This window comes from Taeniopygia guttata, chromosome 13, assembly GCF_048771995.1.
Source record: "Taeniopygia guttata chromosome 13, bTaeGut7.mat, whole genome shotgun sequence".
Classification (NCBI taxonomy): domain Eukaryota; kingdom Metazoa; phylum Chordata; class Aves; order Passeriformes; family Estrildidae; genus Taeniopygia; species Taeniopygia guttata.
In genome coordinates, this window is record NC_133038.1 from 710,566 (window position 1) to 735,732 (window position 25,167).

A 25,167-nucleotide genomic window follows, 5' to 3' on the forward strand; every position below is an offset into this window, starting at 1 on the left:
GCACATGTTTGTTACATTTAAATAGTAATTTATTCGAGATTGTTTTCTTTATTTTAAATATAATAAGATTTTAAGTGATGGAAACCAGAGAAAAATTAAACTCTTTATCCTTCCCAATCTAGTTTTAAATCTCCTCTCCTCCTTTGACTGTCTCTAGTGTGGCTGCATGGAAGCTGTGGGGTTCCTGATGCTTGTAAATTATTCAAATAACACTATTTTGAGACATTTGGCTTTTTCCTCCCCACTGTGAGCCACTGTGGCCACTAGCACAATGTGCTGGTATGTGGAGCCTCCTGGGCCTAGCTCCTGCCAGGAAAACTGACTGGGAAAACTCCACAGAGCAGAAACCATGCTCTATCATTGCAGTAAATCAGATAGTTCATGTTTTTCAGGAAGATTTTCACCTTAATTGCTTAGCTAGTGAAAACGGTTTTGCCAGCAAAAGAACACAGCTTCTCTGTCTGAGCTACAGAACTTTGAGGGAGTTATTTTTGAAAGGGAACAGCCATATGGGCTGAAATTGCACAAAAGTTAGGTGAAAGAACACAGCACCCAGCTATTTTATAGGTTTGGTAGCAATAGTCTTCCTTCTCATCTGTAGTCACAAGTCTTAGGGGTTTAGGACCTCCTTGGAGTACAGGGGCCACACAGTGCCACTGCTTTCTTAAAGTGATTGAAATAATTGGTTTTGAGATGTTTCATAACATAAAACTTGCAAAATAGGAAGTCTTATAATTATTGCCAAACAGGGTAAGCGAGATGCCACAAAGTTGAAATATTTCATTTTACTTAAAATGTGTGTTCTAAAAAGAGCTTTGCCAGGGTGGGATGGAGGGTCCAGCCACTCCTTCTCTCCACAAGGAACCAAGACTGAAGGGATGATCTCTGCTGATTTTGTCAGGCTGTCTTTTTAATCCTTGATCCATATAGACTAGAGCTGCTGTCACTTTAACATCTTGAGTGTGTATCTGGGAAAAGAAAAACCATGTTGAACATTTTGCTTTCAGGTTTTTACCAGCTTTGCTGACTGCAGTGCTGACGAACCACCTGGCCTGGGTCCCCACTGTCATGCCCAATGGCCAGCCACCAATAAGAATCTTCCTGGAGAAGCATTCTTCCCAGAGTGTGGACATGCTGGCCAAAACTCATCCCTACAACCCGCTATGGGCTCAGCTCGGTACGTGGCAAATACCTCTAAACCCCAGCAGCTTTACAGAAATGGGAGTGCATGAGGTGGAGTTTATGATGCTGCTTACTCCCCTCCTAAGTTACTTATTTTTAATGCCAAATGCGACAAAAGTGTGTGTCAAACTTAGAGGTGGTCACTGTGATTTTTTATGCTCTATGTTTTTAAGGCATTATCCATTAAAAAATGTAAGCCAAAAAGTAAAGGCCTCTTTAGTCCTCTATGTTGGGTCCCTTAAGGTCCCCTGCTCTGGTGCTGGTGGAGGATTCCAGGCCTCCTCTGGTCTTCCTCCTCCTATAAGGAAAATCTGCTTTTATGTTTTGGGATGCCACTATCACTAAACCTCATTCTGGAATGAGAAAAACAAGAAATCTCATCTTTTGATCAGAAGTTTAAAATACAACAGAATGAAGCAGAACATGAACTCAAAGCTTGGCAATCACCAGGGAAGGTCTCAGAGCCCAGTCATGGGTGTAGCTGGTCATGCTGTCTGATAATTGCCCAGTAGAGAAGAGCAGGGGAGGTCGGATTGTCCTGCTCTGCACACACACTCAATCATAGAATTTGGTTAGGGAAGGGAAGGAAGGTTTTGTGATGTTGTCCTATTACTGTACAGGTAGAAACAGCCAGGGTGTTGGTGAGAAAACTTGATTTCAGGCCTCATGTGGCTTGAGGGACCCACTGTGGTTAGGGTGGCCTTCAAGAGGACTCCCTGTCCCCTCAGCCCTGCAGTCATGCAGTGCCCTAATACCTCCAGAACACACAGGCACAGGCACTTGCCCAGGTGACTCCAGTACAGCCAGAACACCCCATCCAACCCATAGCAGAACTCAAGGAGGGGAAGAGAAGGAGGTTGGCTTCAGCCATGTATCTGCCATGGTCACTTTTTGTCCTCGTTCCTGGCATAGGTTTATTTCTTTTACAGCTTTCTCTGGTGGGTAAAAGTCCAGCCCACTTTCCAGACTCTCCAGGGTAATTTGGCACAGATGCCTCCTCTCTCCCATGGCTGTATAAGGATCCCAGGAGATAAGCCTCCAAAGCCAGAGTGAGGTGGTGTGAATGCTCCCTGATGGGTGAGATCAGATGTCCCCCTGACCAGTGGCTCACCTTACAGATCATACCAACAGCATCTTTGGGATTCTCTTGCTGAAAACAAAATATAGCATAGCTTTTGTAACTCTACTGCTTTAGTATTTCTCTCTTGTAGACCTGGTTGTTGAAAAGCGGCCCAACAGCTGGCTGTTAGAAGAATAAATTATTGCAAAGATGCCAAGTAATTGTGTGTTTAATTTCCTGTCCTAGGTGACCTGTATGGGGCCATCGGATCACCTGTGAGATTAGCGAAAACAGTCGTGGTTGGCAAAAGACATGACCTGGTCCAGAGGCTGCTTTATTTCCTCACTTACTTCATCAGATGCTCTGAACTTCAAGAGACACACCTTCTGGAAAATGGGGAAGATGAGGCCATCGTCATGCCTGGCACTGTTATCACTACCACACTGGAGAAAGGAGAAGTGGAAGAGTCTGAGTATGTGCTTGTCACAATGCACAAGAACAGGGGCAACTTGCTACCCACTGAGTCTGAAGAGATGAGAGCTCCCAACTGCAGCTGTAAATATTGCAAATGTCCCATTTCCCTCGCACAGAACATAGAAGGTGTTGCACAGCAAGAAAGAGAAGACTTGCAAAGCACTCCTAAGGTAGAGCTGGAATCTTCTTCAGATGAGAACAGAACCATCGTTCCTGAGGATGGCCAGGAAGATGCCGTGGATGTGACACAGCCAAGGCCCTGCCTGGATGCCAAACTAGAGACTGTGGTGTGCACAGGGTCAGCTTCGCCTGAGAAATGTGTGGGGACAGAGCCGTGTTTGGAGGCAGCAGGCAGCACGTGGAGCAGTGAGGATGCGCTGGAGGCGGGCAGCCAGGCGGGAGGTGGCACAAGGACACCCGGCATTGCTGTGGAGAAGAAGCCGCCCGATAAGCTCTTCATGGACACGTTTCCATGCAGCGCTGCAGAGGCTCAGACAAAGGTGACTTTCCTCATCGGAGATTCCATGTCACCTGATTCAGACATTGAACTGAGGAGTCAGGCAGTAGTGGAACAAATTGCCAGGCATCACAGCCCGCCAGCAGCGGAGGCAGGAGTGTCTGCTGATCAGAACTGTGAAGCTAAACAAACTGTTGAGGACCAAAATAGAGACTGTGGGACAGCTGAACCCTTTCCTCAAGTTGCTAGTGAGCATCAGAGCTGGAACTCAAACCCATACAGTGCTGAGAGCATGAGTCTGTTTGATGAATATTTCACTGATGACAGTTCAGTTGAAACCCAGACTACTGATGATATTCCAGGGCAAGCAGCTGCAAACCTTCTTGCTCACAACAGTAGTTTAGAATTTTCTAAAAAGCTGTGTACAAAGGCTTGCAAACCACCTAGTGAATTTTGTAAATTTATGGACTCTGTTCGACAAGAGACCTACAAGAACTGCTTTAATGAGCAGGACCAAAGAGAGAAAATCTCTATTCGTGTCCCCCATGGGGACAGGGAAAACATAGAGAAAAAAGTGGCCCCGGGAATTGATTGGGACATTCCAAGAAATGAGAGTTCAGACAGTGCCCTGGGTGACAGTGAGAGTGAGGATACAGGCCATGATCTAACTAGACTGGGCAGTAACTATTATGGAGGAGAGCAAGAGGACTGGGCAGAGGAATATGAAATTCCCTTCCCTGGGTAAGTACTGTTCAGCACTAACAGAACCTAAAAAAGATGGAGCCTCTTCTCATGTCATGTATTCAGAGGGCTGTAGCCTAACTTGGCATCGGGGGTTGGAAAAGCGTCTCTTGAGCTTTCTGATTGTTGAGGAATACTGAGAGATCAGTTGTCTGGAAAAAAATACTAATGGTGTATTGTGATCTTGGCTTGTATTCTCTGCTTCCGTGATAAGCTGACTGCAAAAGCTGACTGTAACCTTTTTTAAAAGTGTTTGACTTCAAGTTAGAAGAGATATGAAAAAGTAGAAATGCAACCTATGTAAGCTGAATTTGCTGTTTACTGTTGTACATCTCTTTGATATGCCTTTCTTGCAGGTCAAAATTAGTTGAAGTCAACTCTGTCCAGCCCAGTATTGCCAATTTTGGAAGATCCTTACTAGGAGGCTACTGTTCCTCTTACGTCCCTGACTTCGTTTTGCAAGGAATAGGAAGTGATGAAAAGCTGAGGCACTGTTTGGTGTCAGATTTGTCTCATGCTGTGCAGGTAATTAAGCTATATTTGGTAAATGTATTTCTCACAGTAGGGAAAGATAAATGTTTGTGAAGGTACAAACCTGCTGGAAGTGGAAATATTTCCTGTCACAGCTCCTGTCAGATTTCTCCAGTCCCAGGTCACCAATTTTTCTCTGCTCTCAATTAACGTATCTGAAAAACATGGATATTTCACTGCAGTTTGGAACATGAAAGATCAGACTCCCACTGAAGCCAGCTGGGAGGCTTGTGCCCTGAGAAGATGGATCTCAGTGCTGAGCTGTATCATTGTCTCCTGTAGGCTTGGCAGCTGATGGTTGTGTCCCTGCAGGTTGTGCCTCTCTTCCTGGGCAGAGAGTCCTTCTGCAGTGCTGCAGAAGCTCTCATTGCTCCCTGCTCTGTCCCTGCACGTCTGACCAATGTGCTCCTGCTTGTGCAGCAGAATGTGTTCTCCATCACGATTGCTCAGTATTTTGGAGACATTGCTCCTTCTTTGGGATGGTAGTCCATGTGTCCAATAGCACTGTCCTCATTGGAAAAGGAGAAACCAGTGTAAAGATAATGGTCTGAAGGGAACTCGTGCTTCTGACGTGTTGGAGATAATCTCTCCTCCACAGCAGTTTTTTTTCCTAGATGAACTGGGGCATGACTAGAAGTGTGGTATTTCCTCCCCCTTTTACAAGGAAAGAAGTAGAAAGCAGGATGTCACTGAAAGTGTGACATCTGCTCCATCTAGTTTATTCCCCAGAGAATAAGGAAAAACAGACTGGTGAGCAGGCACTTTCCTGAGACCTTCCAGAAAGTCCCCTTTTCTCTACTTCTCACTTCAACAATGTGCATTAGACCTGCAGTCCTTCTTTGCATGCCCTTGCTGACTCCCTGGAAGCAGATAATTGCTAGCAGTTCAGCCCAGAAAATTTATTAGGGAAGGACAGTGAGTTTCCAAATACTCCCATTTTTGAACCCTTTTTCGTGGCCTTGGAGAGGTGGAACACCAGCAGGGGGGAATGGCAAGGCACAGACTGGGTTCCTAACTCCCTCTGCTGGCCTCCTGTGAAGGAAGACCAGTGACAGCTGGGAATAATCTGACCTCGTTAGCACAGCCACACTAAACAGCAAGCTGGATTTTTGGTGCTTTCAGTTTTAGGAGTTTAAAATACACTTTAGATATGTCAGAATTCTTTATCAAATACCAGAAAGATGTAACTGTCAGCCAGTGACATGCTTTAAAGCCTGTAAGAAAAGATAAAATAGCCACTATCCTTCTAAGACTGTGCCTTGCTCTCAAAACCCTGCTGGTTTCATGGGTGGAATGCAATGTGGGCAGATGTATTTTAGGTGAAGCAGTGTCTGGGATGCTATCCTGCTAACCAGCAATGCTGTCTTATTACCCAGGATGGATATTTCTGTGAAAAGTTTTGCGAAAAGACTGCTGTCATTTGTCATTCTTGGGGATCTGCTCTTCATTTTTTGTTCCTAGCACCCTGTTCTGGACGAGCCCATTGCAGAAGCTGTCTGCATTATTGCAGACACGGACAAATGGACGGTGCAAGTGGCCAGTAGCCAGAGGCGAATGATTGAGAATAAACTAGGAAAAGAAGTGTTAGTCTCCAGTCTCGTCTCCAACCTGCTTCATTCCACTCTTCAGCTTTACAAGCATAATTTATCTCCAAACTTTGTAAGTCTAAATGGAAATCACGAGGGCAATGGTTTTGAAGCACCCTTTAACTTTACGGTTAGAGATATGTAAGGCTCTGCCTGGTGTTTGTATTCATAGCTGTGCAACTTCTGGTGTAGATGTTTGTAAGCCACTCTAATCAAAACAGCTGCCTCATTTATTTTGATTTAACATGTAATCAAAGGCTTCTGCTCAAAAATGAAAGTCCTGCCAGAGAATATCTCACCTAGACACGGCCACAGAACAGGGGTGTGGGATGTGTGCTTTCTGGTTTAGTTCTGTCTTCTCCCTGACACAACTCCCTTTGCTTTTTTTAGTGTGTGATGCACCTGGAAGATCGGCTGCAGGAGCTCTACTTCAAAAGCAAGATGCTGTCTGAGTATCTCAAGGGCCAGATGAGAGTCCATGTCAAGGAGCTGGGCGTGGTGCTGGGGTATGGTCACAAACTTCTCCCAGCAGTGCTACCCTGGGTGTCCTGGTGCCACACCCTCTGCCTGGGCTTGTTCCTAAGCACGGCGAAATGGATTCCTAAGTGGGACTGGAACTCCTAAGTTACCCATGGCTTCAGGCTTCTCCTTAGGCATTGCTCAATCACAAGGATCCCCCAGCCTTTCTGCTTCCCTGCGGGCAGGAAGATGGGCTCAGCACTCCGGAGCTTATCAAACGCCCTCCTTAGTTGGTCAGTCGTCACTGAACAGCATGGGGCACCTGATTCCTCCAGGTTGACTTTCCCTACATGGCAGGAAACACTCTCTGTGTCATGTAAGGCACATAATACCTATCTGTGGGTGTGGGGCATGGGCAGAGGAGCTATTTAAGGGGTGTTTATAGGAAGGCTCTGAGCATGTTTTCCTGCAGAGGAGTGCAGCGTGAGCAGGAAGGCACACAGAGCATGTGTGGTGCTGGACGTGGCAGCTTTAGCTGGTCCTCTGCTCCTGTACTGTGTTCCCCAGCTATTATTCCCTTTACTCTGAAGTTAGGCAGGAATTTTCCTTCCTCACCAGTTTGTTTGCCCTGTTAAAAACCACCGGACAGGTGGGAGCTGAGGCAGTGCTGACACTGTGGGAGCAGGCACACCTGGAGGGCTGGGAGGAGCAATCTGGCAGCTGCAGTGTGTAGCCCATGGCCCAAGTGCAAGTGCTGGGGCTTGAGCAGGCAGTGTGGGTTCTGACACGTGTTCAGCCCAGTGACATTTCGGTTTGGATTACACATGACTCTTCTGCTTCCTTCCAGGATTGAATCCAGCGACCTCCCCTTGCTGGCAGCTGTAGCAAGCACTCACTCTCCGTACGTTGCCCAGATCCTGCTGTAAAATGCCAGAGGCCACAGACTTTGACTTTTTGCCTCTCTGGAAACAAAGTGGAAGACAATTTGTTCTGGCTCCTTTCTCTTTGCAGCAAGTAAAACAAACTGCTTGTTGAGCTTGCAGCACCTCCATATATGACTGCATGGCGTGCAAACAGTTGGAGACTTCTCCTCTCCCACTTAGCGATTTAAAAAACAAAGATAAAGAAAGGAGAAAGGAAAACTGAGTAAGCCCAAGATTTCTGCCACAGAAAAGTGGAGATTTTAGCAAAGCTGAAGAGATGCATTTTTTAGCAGTTTCTGCCACAATGGCTGACTGTGACTTATACTGGGGAATGGAAGAACTGCTCTGAGAAATACGTGATGCCATCATCCCTTATAAACTGAACAAGAGAGCAGCTGCCTTCAGCCAGGCTGCAGCTGATGAGGATCACATTAGGATCTGTAATTCTCAAGCTGCAATGATTTGTAAACAACTTCTACTTTTTCACGTCATAGCCCAATTCTGAATACTTCCCAGAGGAAGAACGGGGCAGAGGCCTGGTTTTTTTTTGTAAGAAGCTTATTAATGACAGTCAGCTACAGAATTTATTTATGATCTTTCTCCTGGGAAGAGGAAATAGTGGGGGACAGAGGGCAACAGGGAGAACGGAGGAAGAGGCCAACAGACAAACTAGCGATGGAGGTTCTTGGCTGGATGCTGTAACCAGTGTTAAGTGTTTATAATGTTTAAATGTTGCTTTATACTAGATGATGCTTTTCTTCGTCAACGTAATCAAAATTTTAAAAACAAAAATAATCTAAAGAGAACGTTGGCTGTAATTTCCCCATGGGTTCCCCAGAATGACATGACAATTACCTCTAACTTTTTTATGATCTATAAAATCTTGGACCATCATATTCTTTTTACAGCAGTCAGTCAGCTATTGAAATAATGAACTAAAAGTAATTGTACCAAAGCATTGGGGACAAAATGAGTAGACTATTACCCTTAATTGCTCAGGTAACTAATTGATACATTTTTTAAAACCGTTCTAAAAAAAAAAAAGAACATTGATTACACCATAGTGTAGTAATATCCAAATTATTTTTTGACAGATACACCCTTGCTGCAGATGACTCTTATCCCTTTTCTACTCACTCGTGTAACTACCAGCAGGAAATGTTGTTTATTTTATTCTCAGCATTTCTCTTTTACTCAGCCATCACTGGTTTGTCATTGTATATACAATAGCTGTACGAGTAGCTGATGGACCCAGCCTGGTGTAAGTAATGTAAATAGACAGTGGGAGGTGGATTATGTTTTTGAAGGCTCTACTACCTCAGTTTAACTGGACACTTCATTCTAGGCTTTGCTTTGCATATTTGTCCTAGCAGCCAATTAATGTTGCTGATTTTTAGTTTCTGTTTTCATCTGTTAGGTTTAGTATATTGAAATTCATGGATTATCCACACAAGTAGGAGACATGTATTCACTTGGTCGCTAAACTCTATGAAATTTCTATAAATACGTCATTCTGTAATCATCTTTTCAATAGTACAGCATGCCTGCTATTGTTGTTTGCAGAGTTACTTTAAGTACAAATCTCTTTTAACCATTTTATAAACTTGAAAACAGTAGTAGATATCCCTGCCCCACTTCTGTCAGTGACAGAACTCTCCTCCCTTCCTTCTCTGGGGCCAGGATTCACCTGGAGTACTTTTTCAGTACTACTTAAAATCTGTCACCTAAAACTCTGTTCCAGGGAGATCTACGTGGCAAACCCACCCCTCCCTTCCATGTAGGACTGAGTCTTCATCAGAAAGTGACCCTAACATTAATACAGGCAGTGTCATTGGAAACTCTTTTGTATATAAAATCTAATGCTGACTGCTGCAGGGAAAAACCTCGTGTTTAATACGTGATCCAAGGATTTGTTTCTCCCATTTTTCAAATGTCTTTTCCTTGCCACACAATTATATTACATCTATCTTTTGGAATGAGCACAAAACAGGGGCCCAGTTGTGTAAACACGTTTCTAATGAAATACAGGATTGCACTCAGAACATGGATGTTTAACTCTTTGCTAGGATGTGTGGTATAGGCAGGAGTTGGGATACCATGTTCTACATAGACTGGCAGCAGTGGCCTGGCCGTGTCTGTGCTGCTGGGGCTGGCAGAGGAGGTTACTGCCTGTGCCTTGGGAGGTTCTGTGGGTGAGTTCATCCAGAGAGCTGGGCAGCTGCACCCTCCCCTGGCATCCCCCAGGACTGCTCATAGTGATCCTTAAGGGACAATACTGGTCCTCGTTTGAGCCTTTATTGCACGAATTGTTTGGGTCACTTTGAAATGGGTTTGACTCTCCAGAAAGGCCCTTGCACACTTGCAGTGAGTATTGCAGTGAGAGGAGAAGGAGGTGTCTGTTGAGTGGCACCTGCCCTGCTGCCCTCTGCCCAACACCAGCCAGTAATGGCATTAATGATGTGCTCAGTCAGTCCCTGACGGAGCAGCCACGGATTCAGCTTCCTCGTCATCCTCCCACAGTGCCAGTCCCTCCTGGCGTGGCAGCACCCTCTCCACCTCTCAGCAGTATTGTGGGCAGAACACAACCAAAACCCTTGTGTGATGGGAAGTTTTCCTGTGAGGTAACTTTTTGGGTACATGAACAATGTGGTACTTATGTCTGTTTGTTAAATATGAAAAGGGATTTTTACAGGATATAGAATTGACTTTTTAAAGTATATCACTATTCTTTTATGTGAATAGAAAACTAATGTTTGATTTGTTTTTTCCACTACTCCCAATCTCCATTATTAACATGTCTTAATTTTCTGGCTGAAACCTAATTATACTAGGCACACAAATTAGCAAATTTGATTTTGTTGCAATTGGCAAACACTGGGCTGCTAAGAACAAAAAACTGTTTAAAAGAACAGATTTTACACCTTGCATATGTTTTCCCTGTTAGTTCTTAGAGATGTTTTATGACAATTTTTTGCTTTCTCTAAATTATTTAGATGGTGGTACTTGTAAAATGCTGGGTAAAATGTACATACTTGTTATCTCTTCTGTCTTTGTATATATTTCCCAAGATGTGCACTTGTATTATAATAACCATTCCCAATTTTAGGGGAAATTTGTGCAATAAATACAGTATCAGTTGTCAGTTTAGTTCTGGTACTTTATGTGTCCCTTTTTTGACATGCACTATGAATCCGTGGGTGAGTGAACCATCTCACATTTGACACCTGTTTTCTCTCAGCTCCCCTTTTTGGGACATTGTTTCTGGCACTTGGCAGTGCTGCAGGTATTTGAATTTTGGATCTCATAAGGAATTAATTGTTTCAAACAGGAATTTGTAATTGAACTTGCTGTCCCTTCAGCTGTTAATGTTGTTGGCCCCAGAAGGCAGTAGTGAGATAGGAGGGAGGTCCTGATCCTCTGCACCGATGCTTGACTTTGTGTGAGGTGAACAAACATAAACAGAAAGCCATTGTCTTCCACTGGTTCATACATTCATTCCTGAAGGGACCTGCAAGGAAGTTTGCCACACAGGTGTTTGCCATTGTGTTTATCACTGTATTTGTGCCCATCTGCCTGAGTACAATCCCTTCTCTGTCTCTCTGGGCCGCTGCACAGGAATGAAAGTTATTGAGGAATCTTCATAAAGTTTTATTGAATCTAAGCTCAAATTGTGATAGCAGTGCTGCCAGGAAAAGTGAAGTAATAATCACACAACAGGAAAAACAATTAGGAAGATGTAGCAGAGTGTACAAATGAGGCTTTAAAGCATCTGGGTTAAATAAGGTTCCGTGTTTCCAAAGAATGGAAAAAGGACAAGCAGAAGACAGAAACCTTGCCTGAAGCAGCTGCATCTTCTATTTTGAAAACCTTCTATTTTCTTCTTCTTCTTTGTAAATGCTATGTGGTTTCCTGCCCTGGTAGGTACCTGCCCAGGTGCCTTTGCCACATGCGAGGTGCAGGATGAGCTGAGGGACGAGCTGAGGTTCGTGTCCCCAAGCCCTGTCTTGCAGTGACCAGCTGCAGGCAGGGAACACTGTGGGTCCTACATTCAGCACAGCCAGACAGCACAGGAGCCTTCTAGGATTTCCACTTGCACCTGCCAAGTCCTGTAAAAGGATGCCCGTGATGGGAGTGTTTGGAAGAATGGAATTTGTCCTCTCTCAGAGGACTGAAGGCCACAACAACTGACTCTTGGATGCTTAAACTGGTCCTGTAACACCACCATGAGGTTTCCCTGTGCGCAGGATGAAGTGCTCTGGCTCTGCCTTCTCTGTTGGCATCCCAAATAACACTGCCTCAATGGCTCAGTGCTCCGTGTGGGTGAGTCAACAAAAGCAATTAACACAGGATCCCTTGTCCTTTACACTGATAACACAGAGGGTTACTGCTGGCCTGGTGTACTGTTCCATGCTGGATTCACAAGGCAGAGCCTGCAGCCCCACAGCAGCACTGAAGGAGTTGAGCAGGCAGCTCCAGCAGAGTCTGCAGCAGGAGATGCTCAGCTTTAGCTGGGAGTTCTGCCGTGGAGCACTGAGATGTGCACTGTCAGACCTCCTGCAGGGCTTCTTGGGCTGAGTGCACCTGACAGAGGGCAGAGAATTTTGTGTTACCAGAGTAGATGGTCATGAGGTGTCCTCCTGACGGGGATGGCAAGAGTAGCTGGAGTCATGTGTCTGTGTGGGTGTTTGGCAGCGATGATGTGAGCAGTAAATTCAGCAGTGTAATCACTGCAGCATCCAGAAAATGCTGATGTTAATGCCCAGAATTGATTTCATTTTTAACTTTCCAGCTAGGCTGGGACATAGCACTTGCTAGCCAATATTTTTAATGTATTGTTACTCCTTTTCTGTAATTCCCTTAATTTTCCTGAAGCAAAAGCTAATTCACTTAGCTGAGGCAAAGATGGAAGGAAGCCACGGGCCCCCGAGTACCATGGCATCTCTCATCTCCCACATTATTCCCAGGGGTCTGCAGAAGAGGATATGATTATTTTCTGTGTGGCTTAGAGTAAAGTAACCACAGGGCAATTTCTGGATCCAGGGGTGGGAAGCAGCTTGATGTGTTTGTTGCACAGAAGCACAGAGCTCTTAACAGCTCTTTGCTGAGCTCCTGTTGCTTTCTTCTCTCTTAAACGTTTATTGTTAAAAAGTAGTAGCCTGGTAGTTGGAGGTAAAAGTAAGCAGACAGCATGGAGATACATGTGACTTCTGAGTCTCTGTGCTGCAAGGAACATCTCTGTTTATGTGCTGCAGCTTGCACATTCTGTTCCAGCCATCCCCTCATTTATTTTGTATTACAGGAGCAGTTACAGGCTTTGCACAGCACCCCTGCAGCCTTCTTGTCTCCCCCCTGTACAAGATCATCTTTGCTGTTGCTACAGGCAGATCTAAATACACCAGTGCTTCAGGTTTTAGAAAGTGTTGCTGATGCTGGCTGCAGATGCTTCTTTACTGGAAGCAGCACTTTTTTGTTTTGACGGGCAAAAAACTACAAGTTCAAATCCTATGGGATCTGTCTAGGCTTTTGGAGCAGAACCTGATTCCCCAGCAGCTTTGCTTTGCTTTGAGAGTTTTCTGGCAGAGGAGCTGGAAGGTAAATCATCTGTGCCCAATGTGCCTGGTAGCTCTCCCAAAAAGGGATGGTTACTTTTCCTGTTGCTGTGGTCATTGGGAAGGAACTGACATTACAGGACAGGCAGCTCAGCGTCGAGGAACAGGAGTGAGAGCTGGCATGGAAAGTGCCAGCATGGAGCATCCCGTGGGGCTGTGGGTCCCCACAGGAGCCTGGTGGAAGAGCTGGAGTGAGGGTTTATGTGTAGGAGAGGTGCTGTGATTCTCCTTCCACCGAGGGACTGCTGCTGGGCAGCGTTTTCTGCCTCAGCACCTGCTGGCCTGCAAGGCTGGGCAGTTGTGTGGCCTCTGGAAATGAACAGCTTCACGTGAGCCGTCACCTCCATGTCACCCGCTTGGGTCTTGCTCAGGCTCTCTGGCAGCTCGTCTCCTCCTAGAAGCATAGTAGCGGAAGCATGTTACTCCCATGTATTTGTTTATTTTCATTACCAAAAATATTCGTACAGCGGCAGAATTTGATTTCTAAACTTCTGTGTGTTCCAGCTGTTTGTTCCCAGCTAGAGCTTAAGACATCTGCTCCGAGGGTGGGGATCAGTGCCTGAGCTCCAGGGAACCAGCTGCAGCAGGGCCCAGAGAACTCCTAACGCCCGTGGCCGGTGGTTACGGCACAAGAAGGTGCAGGAGCAAAGGCAGGTGAAGCAGGCAGCTGGTCCGGCGGTTTGGGATGTCGGTGATAAGGAGAGGCTGCCCAAAGCACTGGGGAGCGGTGGCGGTGAGGCACGTCCCACGCCCGGCCGCCCTCAGCGGGCACGGCGGTGGCGCGGCCCGGCCCTTCCCTCAGCGCGCCTCAGCCGAACGGCAGCGCCGGGCGCCGCCCCTGCCCAGAGCCGCGGGGGTTGAGCAATGCCCGCGCCGGCCGGAGCTGTGGGCAGGGCAGTTCGTGCCCCGGATCCCCTCGGCGCCCGGGGAGTGCCGCGATGCGCTGCGGGAGGAACAACCGGCCCGGGGGGTTGGCGGGGCGAGCCCGGCCGCGGGGCTGCCTCCTGCCGGGCGCACTCGGGGGAGGACTCGCTTTGTTTCAGGGCCGGGTTTCCCTAGAGCTCCGTCCCAGAGCCCTGCAGTACAGCCAGGCTGTGCTCAGTGCCGCCGGGCCGCACGGAGGAGCCATGCCGGCCCGGCCAGCAGCCCTCATTGCAACATCCCAGAGGAAGTGTTTGGGCCGCAGGCGCGTCCCAGATTTCCAAAGCAGCACGGGCGATAAGCAGATGCCTTTTTCTTGTGACACGGCTGCTCTGCCTATGCCTCAGCTTTGGCCAGGCCCCGGCCTCGAGAGGAGCGCCCAGGCCGAGCGCTGGTGCGGACTTCTGCCATCGTTCACCTCTCACTGCACCTTGGTGCTTTCAGTTTGGTGTTTTCCTTAAGGACCTGCAACGCGGCCCCTTGGTAACAGTTTTTCTCTAGATAAAGCTTCTTAGAAATGAAATTATAGGCCAAGAAAAATCTTAAGGAAGAACGAGCCAGGGGCGGCAGAATGGAATTGTCCTGCTCTAGCGCATCTTTTTCACTTAAAAAACCCAGAACCTTGTTTGAACAGGAGGGAGCCCCTTCTCTGGCACAAGTCACAGGGCAGCACGGGGAGCCCTACGGTGCTGCAGTGCCGGAGATCAGGGCCATCCCTGGGCCGCTGCCTTTTAGCCCATAAAGACATTGTTTAAGTGCTGGTGGTTTTGGTTTGAAGCTTTCTTTCATCTATCCTATGCTTTCTAAAATGCTGAGAGAGTGAAACTCTCTCCGACTGCTGTGCTTTTGCCTGCTCCCGTTGTTCAGTTTCTAGCACTAACCAGAGTGTCTATTTAATCTGGAACTTGTTTTTCCTTCTTTGTTAACTGCTTAAGATGAGCTTTGATTCCACTGGCTGTACAGACCCTGCTATTTTCTTATGGAAAAGCCCTCAGGAGGAATGGGGGGTCCTGCAGATCACGTGTGGGTGGCTCTGCTGTGCTGGAGCAATCGCAACCAATGCTGCTCACGTCATTATTTCCTGCACGAGCAGGATGGGCTGAAGTTGCAGCTCTGGGACACGTGAATGTGTCACTGGTGGCAGTGCTGGGGCCAGGTGGGAGAGCTGAAGATGGAGTTTGTCCTAGGTTCTTAATGGAAAACATTTTCCTTAAAGTGGCATTGAAAATGAAGGCAGTGTTTCTTACAGAAGTGTGTGTAGCTGGGCTGAGGAAGAAGTGTGAGAACATTTCCTTGAGAGATGAGCATCTTACTCCCCAAAGGCTCATTAATTTAGTTTTCTTGGCTAATCAAATAATTTCTAGAATATTTTCACTAATGTCACCAAAAGAAAAGTGGTTTATGAACGGCCTGGAGCCAGCAGAGAGTGCAGTGGTGAAGGCACCTGGAAGCAAAGCCCAAGTCTGTGCAGGGGTGACCCCATCAAGTCCCTTGGGGTCATCCAGTGCTGACACAGGGCCACTGGTGGGATGTCTCCTGAGCAAACACCCTCATTTGGGGCTTTTGGGGTTACAATGGCAAGAAGTCCCTATGCTACAAAGGTGTCTATAAACAGTGACTTTAGGGCAGAGGGCAACAGTGGGATTATGTGCTTGGTTTTCCTAACAGGGATGCTTTTCACTTTGGAGAACTTCAATGTGTTGGAAAGACTGTGTTCAGCATTTCTTCTATAGTTATTTCTATAATTACTTCAAAATTACAGCCATGAACAATTACAGTTTTGAATAGCTTATTGAGTGCACTGAATCCTAAGAAATTAACTACCACATTTTCAAGGAGTAGATATATTAATAGCAGCTGTAACTAGAAATCTTTTCTAATTTTGATCACTACCAAAAGACTGAAAGAATAAGGGCTTCTGTTTTCTTGTATTAACAATAAGACTCATAAAATTTGTGGGAGATATTCTGGGCAAACAAAAAAATTACAGCTGTGTTCCTTGTGCTGCAATAATTAATGATCATGCACTTTATTCTCCAAAGCTGTTTTTCTTATACAGTTTAACTAAAGGTCTTGATCTCTGTCATTTCACATGACATTGTTCCGAGGCTGGTTAGGCTGTAAAAGCCATCAGCTTGAAGGAGAATTTATTTTTCAAAATACAGCTTAACTCTCCAAACTATTTCTTTAATTATAGGTTAGTGAAAAGCAGGCCCTTCCCATGAAACAGAGTTTTTAAAGAACCGTAGACTTGATCTGATTTAGTATTAAAATCAAGGGCTCTGTCTTGGGCTGGTGAGAATCCTCATTGCTTCTGGCAACTGCAGCTCTTCACAGCTGTGAATTCAGACACACATTTTTCAGAGGAGAATAATCCTTAACCTAAATACAACTTTTCAGATATTTTAAGGTTGACCTTCGCCTCCTTGTCTGGTTTTTTTCCCAGGTTGGCTGGCTGAGAAGATGCTGACCCTGTTGGACCGCAAGCTTCTACAGCAGCTCATCCTTCCAGTGCAGGAATCACAGGCTCTGCTGGAGCCCATGAGGGTTTGTCCAGTGCAAGTCATTAGTCTCAGAAATATGGGGTGAATTCCCACTTTTTCAGGATGCGAACAACAGAGGCAGGTTTGGAGGAAATGTCTTCCATCAGAAGTGTCTGTCCTTTGCTTTCATCACTTACAGTCAAAGCATGAAAGCTCATTAGGCGTGATTTGGCTATTTCCTGTTCAGGCTGTCAACTAAAGAGGCAGCAGAGCAGCATTGCTGGAGCATGTGGTGGTCTCATTATCTCAGTGAGGGAAACACTCTGCAACAGAACCCTCACCCCCTCCTTGCTCATGGTGTTTAAACTAAATGGTTTTAAATGAAAAGAGGGTCAGTTTAGGTTAGATATCAGAAAGAAGTTTTCTGCAGTGAGGGTGGCACAAGATGCCCAGAAGAGCTGTGCTTGCCCTATTCCTGGAGATGTTCAAGGTGAGGTTGGATGGAGCTTTGAGCAACCTGGTCTAGTGAAAGGTGTCCCTGCCCATGGCAGGGGGCTCGAAGAAGATGACCTCTAAAGTTTCCTTCTAACCCAAACCATTCTGTTACATTGGTATTGCATAAGTTACTGACAGCTTCATCTGCTGGACCACCATCACTGCACCTCCAGGTTTGGGGTGTCCCTGACACCTGTCTCCACTCACAGTCTTGCCAGACCCCAGGACACGGCTTTACTCATGATTCCCACCCTGGGCCCAAGGTGCTGCAGAGCTCTGCTCTCAGTTTCTTACTTGCAATACTCTTCGTGCCAATGTTGATTGCAGATTCTTTACCATGTGTGTGCACATCCTTCTTTAGACCACAACTGGAAAAACTGTGGGGTGGTTCCTGCTCAGGGTCTCCTTAACTGCAAACCCACAAACTGCTTCCATTTCTCTTGGTACCTTCTTCAAAAGCACAGCACTTTTGTAATACCCTGCTAGCGTGAGACCTAGTGATGGTTCACAAAGTAACAAATACTACAGTAATAGTTTATAGAAAAGAAAACACTTTTACTGCAAAGGCAATTTTGCAAATTTTGGTAGCAATGAAATCCAACCATTCCAATGCAATGGACTGCCATGGAAGATGTCTGCCACTGGCAAAGGCTCTGGAAAAAAAAAGTAAGTCACTTTTTTATCAAAAAGGTAGTGAGATATCTGTTGGTACAACCTATGGCTTTTAATGTGCTGGTATGTCACTGAGAGTGTCCCTGATGCACAGAGGGGAGGTAAGGGCATTTAGAGGGCAGCTCCACTCAGCTTTCTAGAAAAGTCAAAGGTTCCTGGTTCCACTTGTGGAGTCACTTCATATGCAGCAATTGTATTACCTTGCAAGATTGTTTTTGGTGTCAGGGTTTTTCTGGAAGTCAGTGTGCTTCCTATAGGCCAAGCAGGCCACTGCAGGAATTTCATTGTGTTTCCCTTTTTAATGGAAATTGCAAATACATTTCCAGACACAGCTCTGGAAATACCCCAACAGCAGCCTCTATCACCTCTTCAGTGTTTAGGATTGAGCAGTGCCTGTGTCTCAGCTTTCACCTACATGGAGTGAAATGCCTAAAAATGTTAAGAAATTGCGTCTGCCTTAATGTCATCACTGCTATCCTACCTAATAAATATTTTCCTAAAAAAACCTCATTCCTCTCTCTCTGAGGAAGACTATTTCCATGGAGGTAAGCAGTGATAGGTAAGTGGTATTTGTGTACTTGGTGACATCTGTTTTATTGGGCGGAGCACTCGATAACTTGCATCACCCTCTGATTCATACAATCATCTGACCTTCATCTAACTGCTGCTCTGCTTTTATTTCCTTTTCTCCTTACGAGTTACAGTAAAGGAAATTCTTCCTGTGCTCCATACACAATGCTTCCTTTCATTCAAGGTTTGGTTGTGCTTTTAGCATTTAAAAAAACAACCAGTATAACCATCTACTGAAATAGCACAGGATCAAGTCACACGTTCCTCTCCCTTCACATTTAGCCTCCCCACAGATTACACGCACTCCAGGAGTTGCTGTACTTTGGGCACAGCCTTCCCTTCTGGCTGAAATCCCAGCTGGGAAATGCTGCAGCCCCTCAGGGTGGGTTTGTGGGGTTTACTGTGAGGGTTCCTCCCTGTTGGGTGTATGGACAAGTAAGCAGGTCTTCCAGGAGGAGTCTAATTCTGCTGGCTCTGTCTGATGCTGTACCTTCAGCTCCTGCTCTGCCCTGGTGTGGCTGTTCCTCTGGGTACCCACTTGTGTCCCTCCCTTGCAGCTGAGGAAGGACAGCCATCTCTCTGGAGCAACTTTCTGAAGCATGAAGGTAAAAGAAAGTCTGAGCAGGAGCATCTCAGCTATCTGATACAGGAGAGCTTCTGGGTGGTTGGAAGGGCCATCACAGGCTTGGGACACTGTTAGGAATCAATATCCCTTGACACAGAATTATTGTATGTTACCAAGGGCAGGGTCTCTAGAAGGAAGGGAGGAAAACCACATTGAGTGGAAGAAGAGTCATCTGCAGATCTTTCTAAAGTTAAAAATAGTTATGATTTTGTCTGCAGGAGACAGTTTGTCCTGTTATGCTGCTGTCATCATGTGAGCAGGCTGTATGCTTCTGCATTTGAAGACTAAAACTGAATGCTGAAAACAGGAACTTTCTGGAAATTCCGCATGCCTGAAATGTAATGGTTTCAGTGAGTTTCCTGATATCATCTCATCCATGTGGTTGTGCTTGGATGGGGGAACTAAACATGTCATTAGCTCTGTAGGGTCACTAAAATTTGAAGAAGAGATCATAAGGAATCATAAGGATGCGTGACATCCTGCGAAGACAGATGATAAAAGCAACTACACTTGACAGTGAGCCCTTCAAGGCGAGGCAACCCAGTTAAGAGCATGGAGGAACTGAGCTCTTGCTAACTCATGTCAGCAGGAGTTGTTTATCCCCTCTTCATCAAAAAAATCAGACTGACAGCATTGAAAGTGACTAAAACCAGAGGATGATACAGGGAATTTTGGCCTTCATAACTTTGCAATGACTTCACTGATCATTCCTGGCTCCCAGACCTGGCCTGATTCTACTAAACTGTGCAACATTTATTCGTAATCAAATTATAGTTTATACACAGGCACAAAAACACAAACACAGAGACATGTATCTTCCTACAAACACATCAAATGTCTGCAAACAAAGCTGAAAGCTGACCTGATGCTGGCTGAATTGTCACTGTAGTCTAAGCTACAATAGTAAAATGCGTGGTTGCAAAGAATCCTAACATCAGCAGCAGGAGAATGGTAAGAAATGCAGGTCTTTCCCAGCCTTGGTCTCGATTCAAATGCTGTAATATTTCTTGTAGGATTTCACAAATAAGTAGAGTGTATTTGATTGCATAAAACAGTGAAATTGCCTGTCAGGCGTTTATTCAGAGTTTCTTAATCTAGATGATTTCCAGTTAAGAGAAAGTCTAGACCGTTGGCCTGTTCTTTGGCAGAAGAGAAGTTTTTTATTATTTTTTCACATGCTCGGAGAATTACTCAATTTACTAAAAAAGGGGAAGGACTGAGATCCTATTTACTCTAATTTTTATAATATTTAAACTGGCTGCTCTCTCTAGGCATACCTTGTGCTTTTACCAGCTCAACATTGTTGGTCAAAGTGTTCTCCAGTAACAAATGCCACAGATACACAGAATGGTCACATTGAGTTATGCAAGTGTTTGGCTTTTTGCCTCTGAAAATAGCTACTCAGTAGAAAAATACAAATCCCGTTGCATGTTCTCTCTGGGTTATAACAGGTCACAGACAAAATCCTCACCGTTTGTGAAATCTTCTTGCAGTTTATAGTTGTACAACTTTTTACATCTGTGAAAAATTAATGGAAGTAATATAACTGATACCAAATTACTGTTGGAGAGTTTCCCATGCCAAGATTGATTGCTCTTTTTGTTACTTAAGTCTTCATCTTAATCTGTGCCCAGCCCATTCTTTTACCCACCTTCCACTTTCTAATGGTTTTTGGCATGATGTTTCTGATGAGAAATGAAGAAAATTTTTCAGTTGAAGCTGTAGCCTGATTTTAGCAACAAAGAACATGCAAATGAAGCAGTCACTAGACTCCAGACTGCCTGCTGTCAGGGCAGGTTTTCCCCCGCCACCCCCATCTTTATTTTTTTCAGGCTTGAGTATGGATATCTGTATACTGTTTCTGGATACCTCCAATATCTAGACAGGTCCATATGTTCTTTTGGGTTTTGTCAACAAAGTGCTGGGACTAGAATCACATATCTGTAGGTTGTGTGTAGCAAAAATAAAGTGGCAGAAGACATACAAAAACATTGATACAAAAGCCTGTTTCAGACAGAGTTGTTCCATTGTGGAGTGTGTAGCAAGCCACCAACTCGTGGCTTAGAGCAAAGTAGCTGGGGTCTAAATGTTATTTTGTACCTATTTTGAATGGTTTTTTTTTTTTTTTCAGTTCCTATTCTGTCAGACACTGTTGATAATGTCGTACACTTACACCATGCCTGTGGCAGTTTGGATGCTCCAGTGATTTGGCAGGAATCCTTTTTTTCCTCATCCCACTCACTCACATTCACCAGGGCTTGAGAACTCCATCAGGGTTGTGGCAGGCCCTGGATGGACCCTTTAAAGTCACTCAGCAGTGGCAAGGGAGAGGAGTGTCCTCCTTCACACCTGTTGTTTCCCATACGGACAAGGAAGGAAATGAGAGAGATGAGAACATACATGTCAGCGTCACAGCCAGCCAGGGTTCTTTCAACACAAACAGCTTTCACTGTCCTCACTGGCAACCTTCAGAGAGTGCATCAATGCCCGTCTTTGTGTTCACAGAAACCTTAGTAAATGAATAGCAAATACCCCAATTCACTTTTCCTTTTCAGATTGTTCCTGACTTGAGAACCAGGACTCCATAAGCACTGGCCAATGATTATGTGACACAAAGATCAGGGTGACATGTTCCCAACACACTGTGCATCTCAAGTACTAAATATCTGTTACTTCAGAATTTCCACCTGTCCTCCATGAAGCCTTCCCTGTGAACACCCCACAAATTGCCCTCAGCTGAGAGATGTGTCTTTCAGCTGGGACTAAGACTTAGGAAATGATTACTGCCTCCAGCTGAGCTATGGCTCAGGCTGCTCTTAGGAGCAGCTGGGGCTTGTCATTCCCTCTCTTTGCTTGTTAATATAATCTTAAAAGCTTTCAAAGGCTCACTGAATCCCCAGTCTATTCACATCAGCACTCAGCATATAGAGACTATCACAGATGTGTGACAGTGAACATGAAAAGCAAGGAAGATTGCAACTGAAGGTAAAATGTAAGTAGAGAAGGTGGTCCATCCCCAGATTTAAAAGGTGTCAGGCTCCCCATTTGTTTCTGCGTTGTTGAAAAAGGCTGAAAAATAAATGTCTGACTGTCACAAGGAGATCTGCAATTGCTTATGAGTACATGGCTTCTCTCTTCAGGAAAAATCTGTATGTGGAATGAAAGATCTGTACTAGATTTTTTTTTTAGAAGGAAAGCCATGTTAGTCTTGAGTTAAATAGATTAAAGATGGAGGTTTAGTTTTAAAGAACTAAATAGTAAGCTAACATTATAATAACACAGTAGAAAGATAATGATCTCACAGTTCTGTTTCTTCTTTTCTACTTTTACCATTATCCTTTGAACTGAAGCTCTGGAAATATGCACAGTGGGGAAAAGTAGCTCCAGTATTCAGACCATTTCATTCTTGCTCTTGATTTCTCAAAAATAATTTGGTATTTCACTTTTACTTTTAGAAATGGAAATTTTGAGCTACAAAATGCTGTCATAGCCAAGAGATCAATGTTCTTATGTAGCTACCTGAGCAGTGTTGTGCCATTTGCAAAAATGTAACTTTCCTGCAAAAGGTGAACTCTTACAAAATTCCTATGATCCCTTTTCCTCCACAGTTTTTCAGGAAGTTCATCAGAATAAGTATATAAGGTACCTCTGTCTGAAGAGGTTCTGCCCATTGGGCATCCCAGAATATTTTGTTTTCCTCTAGTCAGGCAGAGAATTAATTTGTGTATCCTCCTTGTGGTATGTTAACCACTTAGCTAGTTGCCAAAGATGTGCACGAATGTCCAAAGGGATTTTTTTTCCCCAAAGCTGAGAAATTAAAACCAATAGCCCAACTGCCTAACAGGAGAATGAGAGGAAGGAAATTGCCAGGCTGTAATAGAACTCACAGTACACTAAATACAAAGAATTCATAAAAATAAAAGTTAAAAATGTGTGCATGATAATTATGAATCTTTCCCAGTGGGAGAGGTGAGGAAGTTGAGTTTTACCCTGAGGAATCTGGGATGTGCACATGGTGGTAAAAGGCATTACATTAAAAGGCATCTTTGGGAGTGTCAGCAAAGCAGAACAATTGAGGGAACATACTGGGAGGAGATGTACTCCTTAACTCAGCTGGTCTTCCCAAATTCACAGATGCTTGAAGCAGAAACATCTAATCTCCTGAGACTGCAACTCATCCATATTAATAGCAAAGCACCTCTGATTCTTACATGATACAGATACTGTTAATTTTCAATTTGAAAACATTGCAGTAAGTGATGATGCTTTACTCGTGCAGAGATACAAGCCAGATAAAGGGGAAGCAAATTTTCCCCTCTACATGGACAACGGGCATCCTGCTTGGCCACTTCCCTTAATCCCAGCCCTGAAATTACTCACTTGTGAAAGCCTTTTAATTGTGTTTAGCCATGTAAGCTTTACCACGTGGAGACATTGGCTGTAACACCAGTAAGCAGTAAGGATCATAACACTCGTTTCCATTGTTCTCCAGATACCTGGGAAAATAAACCCTATGGCTGAAATAGCCCCTGAAATAATTGCAGCTATTAGAGCCATTACCTACCCAAATTCAGGTACCTTTTAGTGAGGGAAGTCTTGTTTCATGGGTCAGGTGAGCCAAGCAATTAATTTGGAATGGCAGCTTTGGTTCCCATGGAATACTCGGGGCTCCCTCATTGTTCCTGTGTCTGGCTGTAGACTAGTGTTCAGGATGGGAATTTGTGTGTCAAAGAAAAAGGAATTTTTAGGGTACTAACTTTATTCCCACAGTGAGTGTCCACTTCTGTGTTATGTTCATTGTAGGAATGCTGAACACCTGGAATAGGTGGCAAAATGAGTTCCCTTCTAAAAACCAATAGGGCTTAAATTATTTCAAATCCATGAGAACTCTGACTGCGTAGATCTCACCAAAATCTGGGGTTTTCTTGCTAGTTGTTAGTTAATTTTTTTTTCCAGCCACCTGCACCTGGAGAATATTGATTAATTTTTACACAATCTTTAAAAATAAACTGAGCTGGTAAAGCGCTTGATTTGCTATTACACCTCTGATTAAAAAAAAAAAAAAAAAAAAAAAAAAGGAAAAAATAAAAGAAAAAAAGAATCTCCTAACAGAGAAGGATTCATGCTTCAGTTCTTTTCTTCTTTTCTTCTCCTTAAGTTTCTCAGGAGGACTTTTTCTCTCAATCTTTTCCACTTGGTTCCTGGCATGAAATCTCTGCAGATTCCCACATCACTGGAAACAATATTTTATGTACTGAAGTTGAAAGAGGATAACATGTTCTGCCAAATAACTAGTACAAACTTCTGACCTTTGGAAGAATAATAGACCTGATATTTGGAAATCTTACAACAGAAGTTCAAAGAGAAGGAAAAAAAAGAATGAAAATGAGTTTTGATAGGTGTGTCTTTCCTGTCAATTTTGGGAGCATCTCATATTCTCTGTGTTATGCATGCAGTGTAATGACTGTGATGTTAAGAGTAGCTTTTCTTTAGATCCTGGCTGTCCATCCCATGGTTGTTGTGCCTGCATTGATACCAGGCACAGCATCAGAACAGTCTACACTGGGAGAAACGTCTTATTTCCTCAATTTTTTTTTGAAGAAAACAGTAGAAATATTATAAAACAACGTGGAAAGGACAATGAAGTCCTTTAGCACAACAAAGGTAATTGTGCCATAAAGGGCAAGTGATAAAGAAAACGGGAAGGGGTAGCTGGAGAAAGGGCAGGAACAAAACCACTCTTGGTTATTAGGAAGGAAAGAGGAAAAAGCAAAAGGACAAACACAAGTTGTATGCCTGCAAAGCTTTGCTCTCATAAATTTACAGAATCGGACTTGTAGCAGGAAGGAAAATCTTGCGATGTGCGTTTGGTATGTGGCCGCTTCCTGTTGTCCCCGAGCGGCCGTCAGGGCCAGCAACACAGGGCTTGGGAGAAGTTTGTAAAACCCCACAGGAGCTGTGGTAGCGCTTTCCTTACTGATGTGTTCCTTATTTGTATTTAATGCCGATCTCTCTCCGGAGAGTCCGGGACCATCCCCGAGAGGCCTCAGCGGGCACCGCGAGGATGGAGCCGCCCCTCCAGAAGCGACCGAAGGCAAAGGCTCGGAGCAGCTCAGGGGGCACGGAGGACAATCAACATTCCCTGAGCTGCGCAGGGAGGGAAAGGGGGAGCGCAGGCAAACTCAGGGGGAGCGGTGCCATGCCGCCGGGGCTGCTGTTCCGCCTGCTGAGGGACAGCGATCCCCATTGCTGCAGAACCCGCCCCGTGTGGGGCGCGCCGCTCTCCCCGCGGCTCCTGAGGGCGGCACGGCCCGGCCCGCACCGCGCACGCGCCCGGCCGCTCCCAACCCTCGCGAGCCTTCGCCGGCCCCGCCCCCTG

At 45.0% G+C, this 25,167-nt stretch overlaps 1 protein-coding gene and 1 long non-coding RNA gene across 4 annotated transcripts in view; both read left to right on the forward strand.

Moving 5' to 3' along the window:
- FNIP1 (folliculin interacting protein 1) overlaps positions 1-10,560 on the forward strand; it is a 64,316-nt gene extending 53,756 nt beyond the window's left edge. For all 3 annotated transcript variants that reach the window (XM_030284264.4, XM_030284267.4, XM_030284265.4), the window contains 6 exons: positions 1,008-1,177; positions 2,489-3,914; positions 4,271-4,439; positions 5,907-6,104; positions 6,422-6,537; positions 7,338-10,560. In XM_030284264.4, the coding sequence (XP_030140124.3) occupies positions 1,008-1,177; positions 2,489-3,914; positions 4,271-4,439; positions 5,907-6,104; positions 6,422-6,537; positions 7,338-7,416 (2,158 nt within the window). In that variant the 3' untranslated portion in view covers positions 7,417-10,560. The remainder of the gene's footprint in view (positions 1-1,007; positions 1,178-2,488; positions 3,915-4,270; positions 4,440-5,906; positions 6,105-6,421; positions 6,538-7,337) is intronic.
- A 1,905-nt stretch (positions 10,561-12,465) lies between these two features.
- On the forward strand, positions 12,466-23,889 carry LOC115497150 (uncharacterized). The gene is made up of 3 exons (XR_003962730.4): positions 12,466-14,426; positions 16,390-18,768; positions 19,007-23,889. It is a non-coding gene; the product is annotated as an uncharacterized lncRNA (long non-coding RNA).
- The last annotated feature ends 1,278 nt before the right edge of the window (positions 23,890-25,167 follow it).